At 48.2% G+C, this 19,343-nt stretch overlaps 1 protein-coding gene across 1 annotated transcript; it reads right to left on the reverse strand.

The window, feature by feature from the left end:
• Positions 1–12,852: 12,852 nt before the first annotated feature.
• LOC124688681 lies at positions 12,853–17,543 on the reverse strand. Its single transcript, XM_047222323.1, has 2 exons — positions 16,287–17,543; positions 12,853–13,128 (listed from the first exon to the last, which is right to left on the reverse strand). Exons 1-2 carry the CDS (start codon positions 17,528–17,530, stop codon positions 13,050–13,052), a joined length of 1,323 nt encoding a protein of 440 aa, XP_047078279.1. The 5' UTR covers positions 17,531–17,543; the 3' UTR covers positions 12,853–13,049.
• Positions 17,544–19,343: the final 1,800 nt, after the last annotated feature.

The raw sequence follows: 19,343 nt of genomic DNA on the forward strand, positions 1-19,343 counted from the left end.
ACGTTTAATCCTTTGTTTTCAGCAAGCCGGTGAGATTGAAAACCTCATCGTTACGTTGGGGCAAAGTACTTTGATTGTGTTGTGCAGGTTCCACGTTGGCGCCGGTTTCACTGGTGTTGCGCCGCACTACATTCCTCCACCAACAACCTTCACGTGCTTCTTGGCTCCTACTGGTTCGATAACCTTGATTTCTTTCTGAAGGAAAACTTGCTGCTGTGCGCATCATACCTTCCTCTTGGAGTTCCCAACGGACGTGTACATCTACGCGCATCATATCTCCAGCCGCGTCCCCCAAAGCGGCTCCAAATCAGCGCCGTACCGAGCGTTTAGGGGACGTGTTTTCTTCGTGCCGTGTTTGGGGGACGTCGCTCCCCAGCCGCGTCCCCCAAACGCGGCCCCCAAACTTTTTATAGGGTTTTCGAAAACACGGCCATTTATTAAACATAGCATAAAAATAAATATGTTTGCCCAAATTGTTTTAAAATTAAAATACAACAAACAATGAAACAATTAAACAAATATAATAAGTGGCGCTAGATCAAGGCGCCGCGGCATTTGCTGATAATCCTTTGATCCTTCACATATTCTCAACGAGATTATTTTGAAGTTGCTCGTGAACATTGCTTTCACGGATCTCTGCCTGCATGGCGAGGAAATCAGTAACCTCATGATCAACCTTCGCAAGAGAGCCCTGAAACTCATAGGGACCAACATGTCTCATGACCTGATTCTTGTGGTCATCCTCGATGATCATGTTGTGCATGATCACACAAGCCTGCATCACCTCCCACATTTGGTCATGAGACCAGCTTAGAGCAGGGTAACAGACAATTGCAAGTTGAGCTTGAAGCACACCAAATGCCCGCTCGACATCCTTCCTGCAATCCTTCTGTCTCGAAGCAAAGTGACAATTCTTCTGACCTGATGGAGTCGGGATTGTTTTGACAAAAGTGGCACATTTTGGATATATACCACCGGCTAGATAATAGCTTTTGTTATATTCGTGGCCATTGATCTCATAGTTGCATGGTGAAGCATGACCTTCCACTAGTTTGTTGAACACCGGAGACCGCTGCAACATGTTGATGTCATTGTGTGATCCCGCCATGCCAAAGAAAGAAATGTCAAATCCACAATTCAAGCACCGTGTGCAACTAGGCGAATACCATGCGAGTACATGTTCACAGTTATCTTAAAAAGTATTAATGTCTAATGCATCTCAGGCAGAAATTGAGGATTTAAGTGACTATTGTATCACCTACTTCGTAAAACCATACAATCCAACATGCTAGGGCTTTAACTAGATCAGTCAATGTCCCATTGTAACGCTTGATGATTGCTCATTTTATTTCCGTCCAAACTAATTTTGAATGTTTGCATTGACCCTTTTTTCCCCGGAGAACAGTGTGTTTCTTGTAGAAAAGAAAATTCATTTTACTGCCAAGAGGCATTTCATCTGGTTTGTTGATGGATGATGGGTTGTTGCGTTCTTGGTATGATCAAATACATGTTTCTAAGTTTTTTGTGTACTTGATAAAATCATAATATATCACACAACTTGCATCGGCATACTGTAATTTAAAATTTTAATGTCCAAGATTTATTGAATATTTCCATAGTTCTTTCCATAAGATGGACGGGCGTAGCAACGCGCGCATCCATGGTCTAGTAGGAGAAGAACACAATTGGGTGGCTGAGGCCATACTAGCTGCAAGTAATCGAATCGGGATACTTTGTCCACATCACATGGTAATGTGCCATGCTGCGATTGACGCAACGTGCGTGGGTCAATCAGTTGCAAGTACTCCACAAATGAGGTGCTAAGCAACACCGATAAACATACCAGTCAATAATTAAAAAAAAATTATTGTTCACCGGGAGGAGCATAAAGGCTCCCACCTAAATTTTGTATTCCCTTCAGAGCATCGAAAGATCGGGTGAAGGCCCCGGAGGTAGCAGCAGTACAGGGGAAAAGAGGGCGAGTCATCTCCCAATGCGAAGGGGGAGAGCTCAAAAAGGAAAACAGAGAGGATCACGGTCGTTCGGGGTGGAAAAACGTGAGCCAGAGTTCGACGTCGTCGCGGCTCGCCAACGGCAGCCTCGCGCGCCAGAGCACCACGTCATCCCTGTAGCGTTTGCGGACAAGAAGGAGGGAGGGCGGCAAGCCGTTGAGGACGACATCGTTCTTGTGCTTCCAAAGGTGCCAGAAGCAGGAGGCGTAGAGTCGAGGTCGTCGCCGGGCGAGCAGCGGGAGGAAGGGCGCATGCACCAGCAGCCGAGACGAGGAGGTCGGCATCATTTGCAACACCAACAGCGGACCAGAAGCTCTGGACGAAGGGGCAGCTGAAGACGATGTGGCTCGCAGTCTCAAGAGGAGCAGAGCAGATGGAACATCCGTTGTCGGGCTGGGCAAGGATCCCCTTGCGCAGAAAGTTTGCACGGCACTGAATGCGTCTCTTCACTAGGAGCCAGCCGAAGAATTTCACCTGGATGGAGCGTAGTTGCGCAACACCGCAGAACGTGCACAACATGTAGAGTGAGGCTGTTCGAAGCCGACCATCGCCACGGGCGCATAGAGGAAGCGTACGCTCGTCCACACCGTCAGATAAGTGGACAGAGGCAGAGGCAAGCAGGAGCTCGTCTCGTTGGCGGGCGGCGACAGACGACAGCCGCGGCGCCAGGACAGACGCGAGGCCACCCACGATCACCTGGCGGACGGAGGCGCCTTGCAGGGTGCAGTGAGAGAACAACCCGGGGTAGGTTGCCGCGAGAGGGCCGGCAGGCAACCACCAGTCGAGCCAAAAGGCCACGCGTCGACCGTTCCCAAGCTTCACCCGAGAGATGCTCCGATAGATAGGTAGGAGGCACTGCAGAGAGGTCCGGTGAGTGCCACAGAGAGCCACCGCAGAGCCGATCATGTCGAGGGGGGCGCCAGCTTGCGAGTCCTAGACCCATCTAGGCCACGACTCGCCCGTGGCGCAGTGCAGCCGATGAAGAGCTTTACCAGGAGGCAGGAATTCTGATCAGCAATGGCCCGTACGCCAATCATTTGGGAGGCACATGTCCGGCTCACTATATGGTACTACCTCCATTTCAAGTAATAAGGTGTTCTCTTTTTACGTGTTTTTTGTTTGACCAAAAAATACTTTAAATATATAAAGATTGTTTGTATGAAATTAGCATCATTAAAAAGTTCTTTTCAGTACGAATCCAACGGTGCTAATTACATATAATAAAATTAAAATTTTATTGCTCAATTTTTATGATCAAAATTCGTCTTGAAATACGCGTGTGCCTTATTACTTGAAACAGAGGTAGTATTCACCTTTGTCACATATGCCTTCCAAAAAAAACCTAGAGCAGTGCTTAGCATGAGTCCCATTGGCAAGAAGGAACGGAACAGGTCCATGGAGAAGATATAGAGACTAGAGAGCCAAGAGTTTGTGAGTGTCAGCAAAGCAGCAGAAGACATGAACTTGCCTTTCTAAGAATCGACTTCCTGGCTCACCTTGCCAACCAATTACCAAACCTTCTCAAGTAAGATTTTGATCATCTGTTAGGAAGCCCAAGTAGGTGAAATGAAAGTTGCCAACTTGGCAATTAATAAGATTGGTCACTCTAACCTCCTTCAACCCAGACACTTCCATGACTATAACCTCACGCTGGAGGAAGTTGATCTTGAGGTCGAACATCAGCTCAAAATAGAAGGACGGAAATTTGAGCCAGGTGATGTCTAGATCTCTACTAAACAGTATCAGGGCAATCGTGTCATCCGCATATTATTGGTGAGAGACCCCATCTGCAATCAAATGTGGGACTACTCTCTGAATGTGTCTTGCCCTGTTAGCTTTATCTAGCAAGGCCGCAAGGGCATAAACAATGAAATCGAACATATTTGGCGGGATGGGGTACTCTTGTTGCACTCTCCTTGTGTTTCTAAAGAACGAACCATCCTCGTTATTGATAACGATTGCCTTCAGCCCATCTAAAACCAGATGCATTGTTGCTCTAAGGGCATCTCCAACGCGGGGACCCAAACACCGAGTTAGGCCGTTTGGATGGACGCGCGGACACGCGGACAGCGGGACGCGTGTCCGTTTGGGTCGCACGCTGCGGCCAACGCGGCGACCCATAAAGCCGACACATGGTTCGTCTTCCCTGGACGGCGCTGCGCCATGGCAGGCCTCGACGGGATAGCAATGGCGGGCGGGAGAACGCGCGGGAAAGTTCCCGTGCGCAACAGGGTTCCCGTGCGCGCGAAAAGGCCTAGGGCGCGCGCTCGCGCCCAAGTTTCGCACCAAGGCTGCCAGTTATAAAAGATGGCGCGCGCGGCCTCGCAGACCTCACCCGCTCCGCCATACTCTCCACATCTACCTTCTCTGGTGCCCTCTCCTCCTCCATCGCCATGCCGCGCACCCTGCAAACCACGTGGGCCAAGCTCTCCCTCACTGTCCGCGCTAGGTTCCCGCGGACGGAGGAGGAGGAGCGGCAAGACGCGCGGTGGGTCGCCGATGACGAGGTGATCCGTGTCGCGGCCGAGGGGGCGACGAAGAAGGCAGAGGACGCAAAGCTGGTGGAGGGGGCCGCGGGCGGCTGGTACGAGGCCTACGACGGCTGGTACGAGGCCGCGGAGGAGGGGCCGGACCCCGCCGCCGAGGAGGAGGCGGATGCCGTCGCGGCCGCCGACGGGGAGGAGACCGTCCACGACCGCGAGATGGCGAAGCTCAACGTCGCCATCGAGGAGCGTCTCGCCGAGCTCACGCGCGAGACGAGGGAGCACGAGGCCTCCATCCGGGCTAGTCGCCGCCGTTTAGGCGACCTCATCGGCCGGAAGAACGAGCTCATCGCTCAGCAAGCAGCCCGCCGACTCCTCCAGCTGCCCTCGCCCGACGGGCGCGCCCACGAGGAGGCTGCGGAGGCGGAGCTCGGCCGCCAAGAGCGCCGGCTTCGCCAGCAGACGAACCACGAGGCCCGTGTGTTACCACCTGATTCTGGCCAAATCAGGAGGTGGGCCGTAATTGAAGATGGACCTGAAGGACGCACATATGAAGCATCTTTGAAGCGGCCTTGCGCTGAGAGTTTGGGCCAAGTTGCCCGTGTATCTGTAACATATTAGATCGCATTGTAATTTAGATTAAAGAGATAGAGTCTAGCCCGTGCACGGTTAGGTGCACGCCCCAATTAGAAAGTCCCTTGGACTATAAATATGTATCTAGGGTTATCGGAAAAGGAGGACAATCATCGTTCAACCAACACAAACCAATCTCGGCGCATCGCCACCCCTTTCATACGAGGGTTTCTCCCGGGTAAGCACCATGCTGCCTAGATCGCATCTTGCGATCTAGGCAGCGTAAGTTTATTCGTTATCCCTGTACCGCTCGTGCCGAAGCCTTTTTGATGGCGAGCGGTACTATTTATCCTTAGGTGTTTAGGGGCTCGCATTGGTGCTTTCACGTGCGTATCCGCGTGGCAATGCCGTCCCTAGACACCTTGCTGCCCTTACGTCGATCTAGACGTAAGGGCAGCATCTTGCTTGATCATGCTTAGTAGATCCGATCCGTTATAGTTGCTCCTTGCATCCGCAAGGATTAGTTTAATATCCGCATAGTTAGGCCTTATGCTCGGGGTCGGACGATCCGGTGGTGCGTTAGGCGTTGTTTACCGTCCTCGCGAGGGATGTTCCGAGGATCAACACATGTTGGTTTTTAGGCCTCTCGTAGGGGTAGTTTGCATCGTCTCTCGTAGCTGCTAGGCCCGATCGCACGTAGGACGTTCCGATTATGCGGTGAAAACCCTAAACTGTCGTGGATCGTTTTAGCTATGTCCTGATCAAGCAGGATCCCCATGCCATTGCTAATCCATCAAGGACCATGGGGCGATCGGCTCTTTGAGCCGATCCACGAGGAAACCTGAGAGCCGATAAGGCTCGTATTTAATGTGCACGTGTCTACCATGCAGGAACAATTGAAGCACTAACACCTTCCCGACCAGGTATAGGTCAGGTGGCACGCCCTAGCAACCGCCAGGACGCGCGCCAGAAGATTTGCGGGACGACGCGAGGTGCCAGGGATCCACTAAGCGGCCCTGGGAGCTTCCCGGCTCTTCGTGTTGCTTAACCGAAACCCGTCGGGGGTTTTGGAGGGTAACACATTTCGGCACGCCCGGTGGGACCTCTTCCGCAAACATCCACGTCAACACCGACATCCGGGATGGCGAGAGGAGCAGATCGCATACAAGGATCTCCCTGCGGAGCACGAGAAATACGATGAGCTGAAGGCCATCTGTGAAGCCGAACTCATCGGCTCCTCTGAGACAACCCGTCCTCACGACATCAAGCTCAGAGGAAACACGTATCTGTCGCGTGGCGTCAATACAGTAGATCTCAGCCTCTCCATAAGAGAACCAGGGTTCTCTTTCGATGTCAATATGGCAGGGTTTGTGATTCGCCATGGCGCGGACAAAGCAGAAAGCAGCCACTCTCGTGCCGAAGACAAAGAGGAGGCCGTTCCACACGACCGGCCCCAAGACGACGATAGACGGTACCTGACCGAGGAGGAGGTGAGAAGCATACGGTATCAGCGCCCATTATCCGTACATCTCCTCAACAAATATGAGCAGCAGTACGACCGACGTCGACGTTACGACGAAGACGATGAGAAACATCGTCGGTCTGATGCAGAGAACAGGAGGTATCGTCAGAACAGCGGCAACAACGACGGGTACGAACGTCGCGCCAGCGAGAGGTCAAGGGAGCAAGACAATGTGGACAAGCACTGGGACTGTCCCTTCTTCAAACACTGCTGGGACTCAGGAATGAGCCGATTGCCAACAATCGAGAACTGCCCAGAGTGCACGCAACAAAGGAGAAGGACGAACGAAGTTTCAGTGTTCGAGCATCTTGGACCTCTCCCTCATCAGAGTAAACGAGCTGAGTCATCTCAAGAAGAGGACTTCGAGGAGTCCGATGGAGAAGAGGATAGGTATCACCGACCAAGGTGGTGCCCTGATGGACTCAGCCATTCTCAGAAGCGTCGGGTGCAGCGGCTGCGAAACTTGGAAGAAGCCGAGGCACGGCACTCGCACACGTTGAGAAGAGCGCGGCCCGATCTGGCCGTGAAAATCCAGCAAATAGTGGAGACGAAGGCGCGCCCGCCAAAGAAAGTATGGCGCCCCAAACAGACGAAAGCCGATGCACAGGCATCGGCTGATGCCGATGCAGGCGCATCGGTAGACACAAACATGGTTCAGAAGTTGACAGCATATGAACAGCGCCATCCAGAATTGTACCAGGACAAATACGAGCGCGTCACCCTGATCGAGATGGACGAAGATGAAGACTCTGCAGAAGATCAGAAGGTCGTTGTTGCTGAGTGGACCCGGGGGGCAAAACCCGTGTCCTGCAAGTGGGTGAAACAACCAGGGCCTGCAAAGGGGTTCGAATTCGATTTGAGCAAAACGGAGCAAGTTTTTGATTTGCTGCTGAAGAAAAAACAGCTGAAGTTACCCGACGGCCACGAAATCCCCACGTTACAAGAGATGAACGGCATACCATACTGCAAATGGCATGACACGTTCACCCATGCCACCAACGACTGCAAAGTCTTGCGCGGACAGATTCAGATGGCGATAGAGCAAGGCCGGTTACTCTTCGGTCAGTTTGCCATGAGAGTTGACACGCAGCCGTTTCCGGAGGTCAACATGATCGATCTCAGCCACTGCATAGGACGCGAGCCAGGTTGCTCGTTTGATATCAATATGGCAGGGCTTGCAGATCGCCATGGCAAGGATAAGCCCGAAAGTAGTCGCTCCCGCGGCAAAGGTGAAGAGGAGGCCGATCCACACGATCGGCCCCAAACAATGAAAAGGGGTGAATTCTCAGTAAGCATTACGATGAAAAGGGACGCTGACTCCAGCGATTCGCCGATATTATCCTCAACATACGCTTTATCTGTGTTCAGCATTGACCTAGAAGGCGATGGAAAGCTGGGGTATGGGTTTACATCAGCTGACGAGCTAGAAGAGATTGAGAAAGTCAAGAAGGAGATCAAGAAGTTGTTGGACGCCGGATTCATCAGGCCATGCAGGTATGCTGAAAGGATTTCCAATGTAATACCTGTGGAGAAAAAGGATGGCCGATGGCGCGTTGCCATAGATTTTCGAAATCTCAACAATCTGTAAATGGTCGGATCGACAATTACAAGGGAAGACGATTCTAGCAATCGGCTAAAATTATTCGCACCACCCGTGTTTACTGATGTGCTATTTCGCATGGTGAGTGGCGAGAAAGGCTTGAATTGGCTGAAAAAGCCGATATCTTCAATCACTTGAAGGATTCAGCTCGGGGGGCATACACACGGAGAAGGTACAAAGCCACGAAGTATGTACCCAGGGGAAGCCGATTCATGAATCGATCGGCAAAGCCACGAAGTATGTACCCAGGGGAAGCCGATTCATGAATCGATCGGCAAAGCCACGAAGTATGTACCCAGGGGAAGCCGATTCATGAATCGATCGGCAAAGCCACGAAGTATGTACCCAGGGGAAGCCGATTCATGAATCGATCGGCTAGTAAAAAAATCGAAAAAATACAGAAATTTTGAGCACAGCCGATGTGTAGACATCGACTTAAGGATTCAAAGCCGATGCACGGCCGTCGACTCAAGAGGTACAAACCGTTACAGGACGAGGCTCTGCGAGGATCTCCAGATGTTTGGTGGCTCAGGCCTTCTCTGCAAGGACCTCCAAATTCCGAGGCTCAGCGTAGCAGTGCTAGCAGGAGCATCAGCTGTGGCGGCCAGTACTGCCTTGACTTATTTGAAGCTCCTGATCAACCACAAGAGCAGCACAAGCATATCTCTTCTAGGACCATGAGGATGGCCGATGATGGAGCAATCGGCCGTGGCATCGCTGCCTACGGGCTGAGCCAAGGTGACAACTTCACCAAACATCCTCACCAGAAACTGCATCAGTCTGCCCGAGGTGATGAGCCTATCTGAGCAGTAAGGTGCGAGAATAAGGCTGGGAGGAGTTCAAGGGCCGCTATGTTTGAGGCTTCGCAGTTTAAGGGAGCCACTGATCTCCAATCCCGTCCTAGTGCATCGTCTCCTTGGGTGTAAACTTTTCTGCACTGTTCTGATGAAGAGCTGGAGCGGCTCGGGGGGCAGCTCACCTTGGAGGTTCTCTGCTATTGAAGCCGATGTGGTTAGAATCGGCTAACGCTGCACTACCCTTGGGAAGCCGATGATGGACCATTTGGTTGATACACCTTATTCCTCGTCTTGACTGAGACTCGGGGGGCAGCTGACCCTGAAGATTCTTCGCTTTGAAGAACCGATGGTATTGAAATCGGCTGTTTCTGCATTGTAGCCATGCTGAAAGGCGGCGAGCTCTTGCAGGGGAAAACCACCAGGGTTGATGGGAGGAGTTTGAAGAAGAAGCCATCATCAGTGATTAGGCTTTGGGTCAGTTCGTTGCTGCACAGAGACAAAGCATCGCGAGAAAAGTTGTAGGCGGTCGAAATTTTCAGCAGTTGGCGTGACTGCGATTTGGTCCTGTTCGATTGGAATTTGAGAATCTGAGTTGGTCTATCTCGAAAGTTATCATGAGAAACCAAGGCATGGAAATTGGCTCATTGAGCATCGACCGAATCGACAATCGGCAGATTCAGTGCAAGGAGCAATCGGCTAAATCATCACAAAGGACATTGGTGAAGTCAAATTGGGGAAATTCTTCATTGATGAACGAGATTTCTTACATAAGAGCTGATTGCTCTCAAAAGGAAGGCCTAGGGGATACATTGCCCCGTCTACTACTCCTAGCCCTATCCTATCTAGGGGCTGCTGCCGCCCTCATCGTCGCCACCGCCGCTGTCGGCGCTGCTCCCGGCCGGCTCGTCGTCGCTGCTGTAGCGGCCGCCGGCAGGACCCTCGTTGTCCTCATCCTCCTCGTCAGCATCGTCGTCCTCGCTGTCGAAGTCGTTGAGGTTCCCGGGCCAGGGGCAACGGCGCTTGGCCGGCGGCTCGTCGGAGGAGCTGTCGTTCTCCTCCTCCTTCTCCTTCACCTCCTCGGAGGAGGTGACCCCGTCCCAGGAAAAGCGGCCGTCGTCGCTTTCCTCCACCGCTTCCTCATTGGCGAGGAAGCAGAGGTCACTCTCCCCGTCAGTTGAGGATTTGTCATCCTCGGACCAGACGGAGAAGTCGTGGTCCTCCTTGTCCCACGCTGTTGGGGCAAGGATGTCGTACGCCGCCTGCGTACCCCACTCTGGTGTCGATTCCCTAATGGGGGAGGACACGTAGGAAAGACCCGACGAGGTGGAAGAGGAAGAAGAAGAAGACATTGCGGCCGAGGAGGGTTTTTGGAAGTGCTACTGTGGAGCAGGGGGATGAAGAGAGGAACCACAGGATGTGGCCAGATAAAAAGGGAAATAACGGGTTAATGCCTAAGCAGTTCCCGAGGACGTGGTGCCAGAACCTTCAAGTCGTGCAGAGAAGGCGAGGAGGCAAGACGTCATCATGGAGGAAACTGTAACGGTTCTGCCACGACATGACCTCTCGAAAAAACAGATGGTTTTGATATTATCATTACCAAAACCAGGGGGGCATGTGTTACCACCCGATTCTGGCCAAATCAGGAGGTGGGCCGTAACTGAAGATGGACCTGAAGGACGCACATATGAAGCATCTTTGAAGCGGCCTTGCGCTGAGAGTTTGGGCCAAGTTGCCCGTGTATCTGTAACATATTAGATCGCATTGTAATTTAGATTAAAGAGATAGAGTCTAGCCCGTGCACGGTTAGGTGCACGCCCCAATTAGAAAGTCCCTTGGACTATAAATATGTATCTAGGGTTATCGGAAAAGGAGGACAATCATCGTTCAACCAACACAAACCAATCTCGGCGCATCGCCACCCCTTTCATACGAGGGTTTCTCCCGGGTAAGCACCATGCTGCCTAGATCGCATCTTGCGATCTAGGCAGCGTAAGTTTATTCGTTATCCCTGTACTGCTCGTGCTGAAGCCTTTTTGATGGCGAGCGGTACTATTTATCCTTAGGTGTTTAGGGGCTCGCATTGGTGCTTTCACGTGCGTATCTGCGTGGCAATGCCGTCCCTAGACACCTTGCTGCCCTTACCTCGATCTAGACGTAAGGGCAGCATCTTGCTTGATCATGCTTAGTAGATCCGATCCGTTATAGTTGCTCCTTGCATCTGCAAGGATTAGTTTAATATCCGCATAGTTAGGCCTTATGTCTGGGGTTGGACGATCCGGTGGTGCGTTAGGCGTTGTTTACCGTCCCTGCGAGGGATGTTCCGAGGATCAACACATGTTGGTTTTTAGGCCTCTCGTAGGGGTAGTTTGCATCGTCTCTCGTAGCTGCTAGGCCCGATCGCACGTAGGACGTTCCGATTATGCGGTGAAAACCCTAAACTGTCGTGGATCGTTTTAGCTATGTCCTCGATCAAGCGGGATCCCCATGCCATTGCTAATCCATCAAGGACCATGGGGCGATCGGCTCTTTGAGCCGATCCACGTGGAAACCTGAGAGCCGATAAGGCTCGTATTTAATGTGCACGTGTCTACCATGCAGGAACAATTGAAGCACTAACACCTTCCTGACCAGGTATAGGTCAGGTGGCACGCCCTAGCAACCGCCAGGACGCGCGCCAGAAGATTTGCGGGACGACGCGAGGTGCCAGGGATCCACTAAGCGGCCCTGGGAGCTTCCCGGCTCTTCGTGTTGCTTAACCGAAACCCGTCGGGGGGTTTTGGAGGGTAACACCGTGAAGCCGGCCGCGTTCGCCTCGAGGCACGGGACGTGGTCGAACGCGCCGACCGCGTTGTGTGGGAGCTCGGGTCGTGGGAGAGCGGGCCGTGACGCCGCAGGAGGCGGAGCACGAGCGCGCCGAAGTTGCGAGGAGGGCCAGGAGGAGGGCGGACGCGAAGGAACGTCGGCGGGCAACCGCCGCCGGGCCACCCAGCTGATGAAGCTGGAGTGGAATCCGCACGCGTATAGGCCGTCCGCGTCAGGTGAAAACCAGGACCGCGGCGGCGAGTCGATAGCTAGGCTAGTAGTAGGTAGTATTAAAAAATATAATATGTCTAATTTTAATGAAAAATGAAGTTATCTCCGTGTGACACGCGGGCCAGGGAGGACAAGGGGAGGATGCGAGCGGCCAGCGCTCGGCGTCCGCGGGCACGCAAACAAGGCCCAGATTTGGGCCGGGTTTGGATCATCCCGAACGCCGCGGCCATCCGTTTTAGGGATGGGTTCGCGCGCTGGGCCGGGTTTTTGTCCGGTTTGATCCATCCGGATGCGCGGGCTGGGTACCCGCGTTGGAGATGACCTAAAAACAAGCTGCATTCATCTATGGAGGATGTCTGGCTGAAAACGTTTTATGATCAAAACCTCGCACAGAAAGGACCAACTGGCTGTTTCATATGTTTGTTTTTCAAAGTGGGGCTTAAGGATAACCACATATAATTCTCTGGTTTTAACTCGTGATGATTTCGTGAAGCGCAAGAGCTCCGTCAAGGATGAGCTAGCCCTTGATGAAGCTTGATTGAGGGGAAGAAATGACTATGTGCGTCAGCTTGTTAATTACATTGATCAGCGCACTAGATCTAAAATACTTGACTCGGCCCCAGGCCCGCAATGTTGAGGATGGCAGATAGAATCTCAAATATTAAGCCTGGACACATCCAAAGTGCCCAACGGTAAACCATTAAGAATCTGAAGAATTATCTTCCTGAGCAAAAGGCAATTGGGAGCCCAAGTAGCAAGAACATACTTCAAAAGGCACAAGTAGCAAGCAGTAGGCCAGCGGTAGAACCATAAGACTGTGAAACAAGTAGAATTGGCTACTGAACATACATGTCTTCTCTTCTCAACCACATGAAACGAAGATTCAGTCACGGTCTCACGGACAGTCGTCACACCAAAGGGGATATTAGGAGTACATGCTACAGTTATGTCGAATCCTAATTCTTATTAAATCCATTACATGTTCGAACTGCTATCAGATACTTCGGAAAATGCAGCTCACTAATGCTTTTACACGACGCCACCCTCGTCACCGACGTACATACCATCCAAGAGCTTCCTGATATCTTCCTTCCTCACATGGCAATTTCTGTTTCAAGGACAACATAACGTAGATCAGGATGGGGAGAATTGTCAAGATTTAAAATGAATGATAAATACAAGTGGCTAGTACAACCATAGTTTAATATTATATGCGCTTAAAGTGATGCATTTTTTCCTACAGGGATACATATACTATCGAGGCATGTTTCCATTATACAGTTTGAAGTCCAGTAAAACAATTCTTGATCATAGAAGGACTGGTTCCATGCAAGCACAAATTAACTATTGATAAGAGAACTTGTATTACCACAGGTCATATGAAAGGAAAGAATATTATATGGTATATCTGCATCAGAAATCGTGCATAAGAGAGATAAACGATCCACTAAGCAACAGCTTGCTTAACATACAGAACATAGTTCTATTATACATCAACTTCCTGAATTAAAACCAAGCTCATACTTTTGAACATCCAGTTTTACTTTTGCAGTTGAGGACAGCTGTTAATTCAGAGAAAATGATAAACGCAGAATAAAAGTGATAAAGCCAGAATGAAATGCCCGCGATAAAGTTCAGTAAGCATGATGCTGGTGCCATCACGAGCTTTGAGTAATAATCTAATGGAGTAGTATGACATAATCTGACATGTCAGCATATGCCTACCAAACAAAATCAACAGCATCAACACTATGAAATGTAATTTTGTAACAAGTCTGGAGTCATTCAAGTAGCATGCTAAAACCAATGACAAGCTGGTATTAAGGATAACACTGTATTGGGAGATACAAAATTTGGAATTTAAAATGAATAATTAAGACAAGTGGCTAGTAAAATGATAGCCAAAAATTATGTGTGCTCGAAAGTAAAAGTTATGCATTTTTCGTACAAAGTTTTTTTTTTTTTTTTTGAAACGGAGGCAAAAGCTTTGCCTCATATCCTTCATATCCTAGAAATGCATATGTTCATGATACAGTCCAGTAAAACAAATTTCTAATCAAAGACGGACAAATTACCCTTTGTTAACTTACGTATCTACTGGTCATATCAACAGCACTATGATATATCTGAATCATGAATCATGCATAAGAGATATATGATCCCCTATGCAACATCATGCTTACGGAATGTTAATCCCATTATACATCAACGTTCTAGAAAAACCATGTTTATACTTTTGGACATCCAATTTTAGTTTTTACTAAAGAAACTGAAAATTCAAACAATGATAAATCAGAATTAACTGTGCGTCCTAAAGCACCAAACAAGTTATTCTCTAGTACTGGTATAAAATGCCACCATTATTAGACTATATATGGCTAAGAACAAGTTCAAAAAAGCATGATGTCTGGAATCAATACAAGCTTTAACAAAAGTTACCATTCCATGGAGTAATATGCCATAATTTCAAGTTTCAGTATACATCTAACAAACTACAACGACAACCATCTACAGTATGAAATGCAATTTCTAACAAGTATGGAGTCCACAATTGACATATAAGGGACACCCTCATCCCTGAGTGGACACATACAATTTATCATTCCATGGAGTAATATGCCATAACTTGACAATTCAGTATAGGTCTAGCAAACAACAATCTACACTGAAATGCAATTTCTAACAAGTATGGAGTCCATAATGTTGTAAAACTTATCTTCAAAGGACACCCTCATCCTTTCATGTCACACGTGTCACGGAAGTGTGTCCCCTCGTAAAACCATACATTGTGACCACAGCACCGAAGTGTTTTTACAAATCTTAACACAAGCATTCCAAAATGTCGATTAACAAGTATGTCAAAATGGCGTAAGTTACCATCACATGGAGTAATATGAAGTAATCTGACACGTCAGCACATGTCTACCAAACAAAATCCACAGCATCAACACTATGGAATGCAATTTTGTAACAAGTCTGGAGTCATTCAAGTAACATGCTAAAACCAATGACAAAGTAGTATTAAGGATAACAGTATATTGGGAGATACAAAATTTGGTCTTTCAATGAATAATTAAGACAAGTGGCTAGTAAAATGATAGCGAAACATTTGTGTGCGCTGGAAAGTAAAACTAATGCATTTTTTCCTTCAAGGTTTTTGAAATCCTTCATATCCTAGACATGCATATTTTCATGATTCTGATCACGGAGTGACAAATTACCAATTGTTAACTTGTATATCTACTGGTCATATCAACAAGAACTTACCCTATGATATATCTAAATGAGGAATCATGTATAAGAGATAGATGATCCACTATGCAAAATCCTGCTTCAACATGCAGATATGGAATGTTAATCCTATTATACATCAACGTTCTGAAAAAAAAAACATGTTTATACTTATGAACACCCTATTTCAGTTTTTTACTTAAGAATGCCTGAAAATTAAAAAAAAACTGTGATAAAGCAGAATGAACTGTCCATCCTAAAACACCAAACAAGTCATTCTTTAGTACCAGTATCAAATGCCACTATTGTTAGACTATACTCCCTCCAGTCTCTTTTAATTGACTCGGATTTAGTTCAACTTTATACTAAATTCGAGTCAATTAAAAAGCATGATGTCTGGTATCACTACAAGCTTTAACAAAAGTTACCATTCCATGGAGTAATATGCCATAATAATAAGTTCCAGTATATGTCTACCAAACTACAACGCCAACCATCTACACTATGAAATACAATTTTCTAACAAGTACAGAGTCTATGATTGAAATAAAAGGAACACCCTCATCCTTTCGTGACACATCCAATTTTACCATTCCATGGAGTAATATGCCATAACTTGACAATTCATTATATAGGTCTATCAAGTAACAACAAGCTTCATTATGATATGCAATTTCTAACTAGTATGGACTCCATGCATGTTAAATTCATCCTTCTGTGCCATACTTGTAAATTTAAACTTCAAAGGACACCCTCATCCTTCCGTGCCACACGTGTCACGAAAGTGTGCCCCCTCCATGGTCAAAAAAAAAAGTGTGCCCCCTCTTAAAACAATACATTGTGACCACAACACCGAAATGTTTTTAAAAATCTAAACACAAGCATTCTAAAATGTGAGTTGCATGTCAAAATGGTGTAAGTTCAATAATATACCTAACACAATTCTACAGCTATACCAAACAGTGTGATGGAAGACAGACATTGCTAAGCTCAAAAAGAGCACTACACAGATTATCTAAAGGCCAAAAAGCAAACCTGGTAGGATCACACTTCAGCGAAGGGAATGTGGGAGGCCAGATCATCACAAAAGGATGGATGCTAATACTGCCCCTGTCTTGTTCATCTTCTGACATCTCATACAGTGTGCGCAGTGTCTTGCACCTCATATCCAGATAGCGCACGAATCGACCCATTTGCAAGAGCGCAAACTCAGCGTTGTCCCCCACGTGGTTTATCCGAAGATGAGAAGTATGTGCGTCCTTAACTGTGCAATCTGACATCATCAGATTTGCACACATCTCATGCAGACAAATGGTATCGACAATCGACCAGCTGCCCCCCTTGTGGAGCCAGATGCGAAGCTGAAACTCCTTCACCTCAATGAGATACACACTGGATGCATCATCAGCCTGTGATAACATGAAGTCTGAAGAGTAATACTGCACTCCTTCTGGAAGCTGAATTGTGGAAAAACTTGAGGTCGTCAAATCCAAGACGGTGATGTCTATCAAGGTGACCGTCATGTATATTTTGTTGTCAACCATCACAGCTCCGTGTCCTGCACGCCAGTGAGGGATCTGCATCGTGGCTGAGGCATGCATACACCAGACTCCATCTTGCAACATAGACACACTGGCGGTGAAATTTGTTGTCAAATCTGTTGCCCCCTCCTTCGCGGCAAACTCCATCAACACATAAAAGTAGGACAAGCCGCCGCCTTTTTCTTCTCTGGATAGGATGTGAAAGAATCTCGGTGCTGGTGGCTTGAGGGGATTGTAGTACTGCAGCTGCTGGGGGGTTGAGAGTGGTGGGTCGATGGCCATGGCTCTCTCAGGGCAGAGTGGGCTGTGCACCCCAAGGCTGGGTCCGTATCCGCGCCTGCTGCTGCACAATACGTTGAAGACGCTGCCGTTCCGGCAGTCCCGAATCACTACTCTCTCCTTGTCGGCGCAGAGGTCGTAGCCCTCGACGATGCGGACGGCGCCGGCCAGCTCTGGGGGCTGAGGAAGCATAGGTACGAAGCGGGGAGACCCTTGAAATCCTTCGATGTAGAAGCCGAGGAGGCGAGGCGGGTTGAGCTTACGGAAACGGCGGAGGAAGGCCTTGTGGGAGGCGTGGTGGAGCCAGCGCTTGCAGACGGCGGCGGCGCGGACGAGGGTAGTGGGGAAGCCGACGCGGAGGAGGATCTCTACGAGGAGATCGTCGCCGAGCACCTTGGATACGGCGTCCGCCGCTACCGCCCCGGCCTCCGTCGCCGTCGCCGTCGGGTCGTCTTCCATTTTCCTCAGTTGATTTCCGTGGGGGCAGCAGAGGAAGGAGATTGAGTTTTTTTGTTTTTTGTTTTCAGAGAACGAGAAGGGAATCGTGCAAGGTAAAGTACTACTGTAGAAAATAATTGACGCCTACGAAGCTAACAGTAAAGGCCTACGAAGCCCACAATGACTACCAGGCAAGAAATTAGCAGATAATTACTCACCTTTTTTTTGCACTCAGCAGATAATTACACATCTACGGAGTAGATACTTCTTCCGTACCATCAAAATTGTCTGAGCTTATTGTCAAAAAAAAAAAATTGTCTGAGCTTTGTCTGAATTCTGTATAAATCCGCACACGAGAAGTGTAGAAAAAAGAGTGCAGATATAGTTAAATCTAAGCATCTAGCATGTTTGTATATGTATAGCAGGTAAAATAGTATTATAGGAAACTGCTTGCCTATCAGCTAGAAATGGAACATGTACTTGATGTTACATAACATCAGAAAATTAAAGTCTTTTACAATGGGTTACTCACGTTGCCGGCTTGCCGCTCTTATTTTGTCATGTTGGATCTTTTGTGAACCTTGCTATATGCACGACGAATTGGTATCCGATGCTCGTACAACGCTGCATCAAAGTCATCCGATAGAAACATTGCATCAAGGTGGTCTGGTGGTCTGACGGATTGCAGCATCGTATGAGAATCAGACGCAAACTTGAAGCAATACTATTTGAAATATCCATTCTGCCTATATATTTTTCCAAACTTTATCAATACAAATCTAGCAAAAAAAAAAGTGTGAAGTAGAGTTGACAGTTGGTAAAGAGATGTGATTCTAGCTCCTCTCTCGCGGCCCAAAGGCGACAGTGTGGAGGTGCTCGTACATCACGCACCCTAGTTCTCTGATTGGCTCATGTTCACGTTTTCTTGTTTCTTTTGTTTAAAAAATTTATTCCGTTTTTCGATGTTATGTTTTATTGTTAACTTATTCGCTTTAGTTTTTATGTTTCCTTTATTGTTTACAATACATATAAACGTGTTCAAAGTAAAAAAACATGAATTTGATATGTATGAACATATTTTATACAATGAACATCTTTTTTTATTTATATGAAAATTATAAAAAACACCTTTTTATAACACATGAGCAATTTTCTATATATGTGTAAACATTTATTTATACATGTGTAAATATTTCTTTATAACACATCAAAATGTATTTCCTCTTTATGTATGTGAACATTTATTTTATATCTATGTGAACATTTTATAAAGTCACTGAGGAGCCCCCTCCCTGGGCTAAGCTCAAGACAACCAACGTAAGTTTCTTTGTGTCGATGCCATTGCGGCTATCGAACGAGCTTGGGTGGGTTAGGCAGTTGACCAGCGGGCGACGTACGTGCCACCGTGGCTGCCTGCTCGGTGGCCTTGAATTCAGGGAAAGCTATGAATGGATCGTTAACGAACAAGAGGGGGGGTGAATGGTCGGTACACAAATTTTATTGCTTTTTTAATTTTAAATGCGATGCGGAAGTAAATGTGGCAACTTTAGTGACGGGGGTGAACCTAGTACGAGCCTATGCGATGCAACAAGTAAAGGAACCGACAAGATAGTAAGAGAGAGGGGAGCGGGAGAACCGGGGTAGCGGAGAGGAGACACGATTTGTTTCCCGCAGTTCCTCCCATAAGAGGATAAGAGGGAGTACGTCTACGTCGAGGAGGTGTGAACCACGAAGGTTCAATGGCCACACATGCCTCACCTTGTTCCTCGAGAAAGCCCCACGAAGGAGCTTCTCCTTCTCCACTAAGTAGCCGGTCGATGCGGCTGTTCCTTCA

Source organism: Lolium rigidum, chromosome 2, assembly GCF_022539505.1.
Source record: "Lolium rigidum isolate FL_2022 chromosome 2, APGP_CSIRO_Lrig_0.1, whole genome shotgun sequence".
NCBI lineage: Eukaryota > Viridiplantae > Streptophyta > Magnoliopsida > Poales > Poaceae > Lolium > Lolium rigidum.

Excerpts from the sequence above, each read along its gene's own strand:
- LOC124688681 (XM_047222323.1), bottom strand. The coding sequence starts at position 17,530 with ATGGAAGACGACCCGACGGCGACGGCGACGGAGGCCGGGGCGGTAGCG. Across the intron at positions 13,129-16,286 it reads CTGAAGTGTGATCCTACCAG|AAATTGCCATGTGAGGAAGG; the intron begins GTTTGCTTTTTG and ends TCCTTGAAACAG.